Source organism: Mangifera indica, chromosome 18, assembly GCF_011075055.1.
Source record: "Mangifera indica cultivar Alphonso chromosome 18, CATAS_Mindica_2.1, whole genome shotgun sequence".
NCBI lineage: Eukaryota > Viridiplantae > Streptophyta > Magnoliopsida > Sapindales > Anacardiaceae > Mangifera > Mangifera indica.
In genome coordinates, this window is record NC_058154.1 from 3,241,011 (window position 1) to 3,246,746 (window position 5,736).

Below are 5,736 nucleotides of genomic sequence, written 5' to 3' on the forward strand. Positions count from 1 at the left end.
AGTGAGTTGAATTATTATAATTAATCTCATCCATGTAAAACAATTAAAGCTTAAATTTGATTGAAACTTGATACTTCGTTTTTATATATATACACACACATACATAGTTGTTGGATTGTATTTTTTAAATGTGGGAAACTTTTGCACTTTTGCAAAAGTGTTTCACATCTGAAAGATGTATTTCAACAACTTTTTTCATCCACTATAAATAAAAGTTCAAGTATCAAATTTTAATTAAACTTAAGTTTTGTTTGTCTCATATAGATGAGATTAATTTAAAGAACTCAAGTTAAATCCAATTTTTTCATTTCTTATTAAAATTTATAATTTTTTATATTTTAATTATTATTTGATTATTTAATTTTTAATTTTTTTATTTTTTGTACAATTCACTACAATAATAGGTCATGCCCTTGTAGGCCCGACCAAATCAAAGAGGTCTAAGCCAGACCTTGAATTACCCTGACCCCCTTGACACCTCTAGGATACTTAGCTACCCAAATTATATCTATTTTTGTGTCTTTTTTTCAATATAACAATGGAAAATGATGGAGGAAGGTTAGTGTTTTGTGATCAAAATTCTTTCTCAAGCAAATTTACTATTACGACATCAAGAAACGATCATCGTCTAGTAGATAGACATATCACCAACCCACAAGTTAAGACGAAACATGGATAGAGTATAATTTTATCCAAAAATACCAAATAGAAAACATAATTAACAACTACCACAACCCTTGCAATCTATAAGAGTTTCATATTAATGTGAAACTATTTCCCACAACATAAGCAATTACCTTTAAAGTATAATTACTCATTTACCATATCGAAATAATGATATTGCATTTTACTTATTCATCTACACATATAACATTAGCCTCTATTAATATAAATTCAAAGTTGTAAAAATGACAAGGAAGGGCACTTTGAGCATTTTATAAGCATTCATAACCTCTAGCATTATGTTATTGTTATTTATAGCATCTTTGTGGATGTAGACTTGTACTTATTCAATTACACATGTAATCCTAATCTCTACTAGTAGACATTTTAAATTGTGAAAAAGGCTAAGGGAAGGCATTTTGAGTTACATGAATTTATAACTTTGAGCATTGTATTATTGGTATTTCTTAGGTACTCAATTAATAGCATCTTATAGATTCTTGAATTATTAGTCAAATCTCATTAAATATATTGTTGTCTAAATTTTACAAACCAATCAGATTTGTTAAGGTAGTAAATGTAACTTCAAAAATGTTGAACTTCATAACTCTTTTCTATGAACATCAGTAAGTATAAAATTAACAAAAAAACAAAAAATGCTCTCTTAGCCCTGTAAATAACCCAAAAAAAAAATTTTAATGCTGCCAACTTTCAAGAAGTATTGTTGTTGCCAGTAGCCAATAACTTCTTTCTTCTTTTCTGAATCAAATAGTAGGCCAGCCCTCCAAAAACAAGAAGAATAATCAGACCATCAACCACCCCCACCAAGATCATAACCCATTTTTTCAAATTTGACTTGCCATGACTGGTATGTATTCCTTTCTGAACCTTTACCATATAACTCAATCCATTTCCCCCCTCAAATTGCTTTACCCCAATAACCACTCCATAAATTTTGCATTCTTTTGTATCAGAAGAATACAATGCAGCAACACATTCACAATCATCTATGCACAAATTTGCACATAAATCCTTGCTAACATTAACCCTTCTAGGAGCATCTTTTAGTACACTTGTAACTCCATGGAATTCAAGCATCTCAACCTTATCTCTTCCACATAACACTTCTCCAGGAGCTCCTTCACCACACCCAGAATTTTTCTTGTGTTTTTGTGTTAACAGGTGAATAGATGAACAAGTATTGGAGAAAGTACATATGTCACAAGGTTTACAGGCCAGGGGAAGATCACAAGTGTCGTTAATGGCTTGAAATGCTGCCTTAAAATTATAATCATCTTCTGAGAAATAATACAGTCCAAAATTTCCTGTTTTATTTCCCAATGCTAAAAATCTCAAGGGGTCTAATTGTTGAGATGAAAAAATCTGGGCTATTTTTTTAGCTTTGTCATTGTAAACCTCTAAGCCTTTTGAACCCAAAACAATATAGGTGATGTTTCTGTTCTTAGAAGGCTTAAATTCCCAGTAAGAATAGTTCCACTTACCTGAATGAAGGTATAAAGCAATTTTATCATATTGAATTTCAAATGTGTAGAATTCTGTTGAGTTGGTGGGGAAAGAAGTTAAGCGAGTGGCCAGATTTAAGCTCTGCCCCCAAAGTATTACATCAGTTGGAAAATTGAAACTTTGCCACTTTATAAGATTCAAAGCATCCAATAAAACCAAATTACCAGTCTTAAGAATCTGCAATCTCTACCAAAAATGGAAGATAAAATAGAATCAAATACTGTAATTTCTGGTTGCTTGCTTACTATGAGAAAAAAATGACTAGTTTTAATTACCTCCACACCTTGTCTTGAAGTCCCAGTTCGCCACCCAACTCTGTTCTTTGGACCTTTTAGCTTTAAATCCCCGGCTTGAGTCAATTCAAGGACACATTTTTCTGACACATAAAAATGCGAATAATGCCCAGAGTTCCACACCTTGACATCTCCAAGAAAAACTTGCAAAGAACAAGAGTATTTCCCATTAACAGCTTCAACACTCAATGCAGTTTTAAAATTTGGTGCCATTTGATTGCTTTCAATCAGAAAAGCTCTCCCAATGAATCCTACAGTATATTCAACAGGTACAGCAAGCGTTAACCTGTATCCAGTATGAATATCTGATTTGCAACATCCATGGCGAAAACTCAATAAGAAAACAATGAGAAAACCAAGCAAGAAGGATGAACATAAAGTTGGGTTTTTCCGGCAGGTGGGTTCGCCGTGCATCAGGAATTTCCGGCGGAAATGGAAGGGAAGAAAGTGAAGGAAAAGGTAGACATGAACGTACTGTGTTGAGAACTTTCCTAAATCCCACTGCCCAACTCTCAAAAAGGATGGTGGCTTTGTTATTTGTCTCAAAAAAGGCACATTCATTAGTGGGGTTACCATTCGAGTCATTTCTGCTACATCATGACATGGGGATTGTTACCTGTCAAATTATGTTGAGTAACAATTACTAATTAAAGTACCAAAAAGTAACGTACCAAAGGGTTGTTGTAAACAGCCTGTCTTTCAGGAAGACTGGATTAAGTAGAGCTTACTCCCAAATTATAATACCTAACTTAAATTCATTAAAATTGACATACAATATTTTCGATGATAGTTTGAATGGTAAAATAAAAACACCCCAAACATATTAAAATAAAAATTTTGACTCACTAATAGCAGTGATATTAGTTACCAGACTTGACATTTTTACTTGTTTGATGTGTTTGATTTATGTCTAATTAAAACGATTTACTTTAAATAAAAGTTTTCGTTATCAAAAAAAATTGGTATACAATATCGTTGAAAGGGTATCGATAAGATAAACAATATTATTAAAATGATATATAATATCACTGATGGAACAAATTATATTGTTAAAAATAAACGAGTTAAACTTAAATTAAGTTAAAGTTTTAATTCTAGTTCAATTTATTAGAGCTAAGTTAAACGATAAATTCTAATTGAACTGACTCAACTTCAGTTTACTTGTATTCGTGAATTTTTTTTTTACTTATAATATATAAAGGATTGGATATTAGCTAACCAATATAAATAAATGGATATAATTAATTAATTTTGAATTGATAATAATATAAATAATTACGTCATACCAAAAATTATCTTGTTTGTAACTAATAATGCCAATTCCATGTGGATTACCTTTTCAAAATACTAATTTTATTTTCTAATTTCCAAATATAATATATTTTTTATTTTAAAAACATTAAACATTTTCGCTTTAAAAATTATGAGACATGAAAACGTGGGGCCAGGGATGATCCAATTCAGAAGGGTCAATTGAGTGCTTCTTTTATAAGTGGGCTGCAGGCCCCTTTTGAGTGCGCTTTTGGATGTACTGATTCTGTCTGCCACGTGTCATGATGGTTCTTGGCTGACATTGCTCTCACGATTTGCTGTCGTGTTTATTCCATGTCAGCAATTTACTGTTACACTATTGCCTATTTTCGGAAAATCAAGTTAATGAAAAAACTTTTTTTTTATTATTATTATTATTAGGCTCATTTGAGGCAGTTCCTCAAGTGAAATTATAGAAATATAATAAAATATTTTAGACGTCAAAACTTTTAAAAAAAAAAAAGTGGTTAAAATAATCCAAATTTATATTAAAAAATTTTAGAATTATTGAAACTCAATCCAAATCTATCAAAAAAGAAATATGAATGGTCTGCAATTAAATCATAATTTTGTTTAATTAAATATTATTCTAGTATTTTTTAAATAGTTAATTAATTCGATTGTTAGTCAAATCAATTAAAATCTGAACCTTTTCCTTGACCAAATTAATATTTAATTTGAAAATAACAAAACATTGTTACCCTAAAATGAAAAATGGGTAAAGTTATATTGGACACTTAAGCACGGTTTGGTTATAGGGTTTTAAAGATAATTTTGATAATCTATCTTTTATTATTTATATTATTTTATTTTATTTATCAGTAATAAAATATTACAGTAATCTTCTATTACTAATAATGACATAGGAGATAATCTGATTATTATCTTTATCTTAGGTATTAAAAAATTATCAAGATAATCTTGATTTTATTATAATTATATTATTATTTATTAATTTTAAGATAAAAATAAATTTATTTTTAATTAATATAACAAATAATATAAAAATTATTTAAAAATAATTATATTCAAAGACATTTAAATGAAATAATTTATTAATATTATTTTATTATCTTTAACCAAATACAACAATTTTTTATATCATTCATTTTACTAAATTTTATCAAATATAATAATCATTTATACTTAATAATCTTCTTAATAATTATATTTAAAGTAATCTTCTTATTTTGATAATAAAATATTATTCAAATCAAACACTCTCTCAGAGTTTCTTTGGGGGATAGACAGAACCATACCGTGGAATTTAATAGGGATTTTTAAACTCCTCACCAACTGTGATAATGATGCACTGCTTAATTGGTATAAATGAGAAGGGGTTGTCGTCCATCCAATTTATACCAACTTGATATTATATTTATTTATTTTCAATAACATATTCTATTTTATTTTCAAGAACAATTCTTAAAGAGCAGAAATTCGAAGTGCCTGACAATTCTAACACAATGCCGAATGAATCTAAGCTTGAAACAGCATGCACAAACGGCCCGAAAGAAGAAAATGAACAAAACTGGACTAGGCCTCCGCGGCCCATATTGTGAAAACCTGTGTGTGTTCGAGGCCCATCTGTTAAATTTGTTTTCGGTTGATGAAGGTAAGGATGCACAGATAACCAACGCACGAACAATATTATTTACGTGGAAAACCAAGTACAGAAAAAACTACCAGCAAACAATGACAGAAAAATTCATTGCGAATACAAAAGATTACAATTGAAACAAGAGATTTTTTTTTTAATTTTTATAACTAATAATAAAATTTTATTATTATTTTTATAATAAAATAATAAAATTTTGTCCAATTAATGTATATGTCAAAATTTTATTTTATTTTTATAACTAATTTCTAAATATGATGCATATAATGTTGTGGATTTTTACCCTCAAAATGGCTTGAATTGAATAATAGAATACCCTCAAGAGAA

At 29.1% G+C, this 5,736-nt stretch overlaps 1 protein-coding gene across 1 annotated transcript; it reads right to left on the reverse strand.

Annotated features, from left to right (window-relative positions):
* Positions 1-1,243: 1,243 nt before the first annotated feature.
* LOC123202403 (G-type lectin S-receptor-like serine/threonine-protein kinase SD2-5) lies at positions 1,244-2,981 on the reverse strand. The gene is made up of 2 exons (XM_044618326.1): positions 2,463-2,981; positions 1,244-2,373 (listed from the first exon to the last, which is right to left on the reverse strand). The coding sequence occupies exons 1-2, from the start codon at positions 2,892-2,894 to the stop codon at positions 1,375-1,377; spliced, it is 1,431 nt and encodes a 476-aa protein (XP_044474261.1). The 5' UTR covers positions 2,895-2,981; the 3' UTR covers positions 1,244-1,374.
* Positions 2,982-5,736: the final 2,755 nt, after the last annotated feature.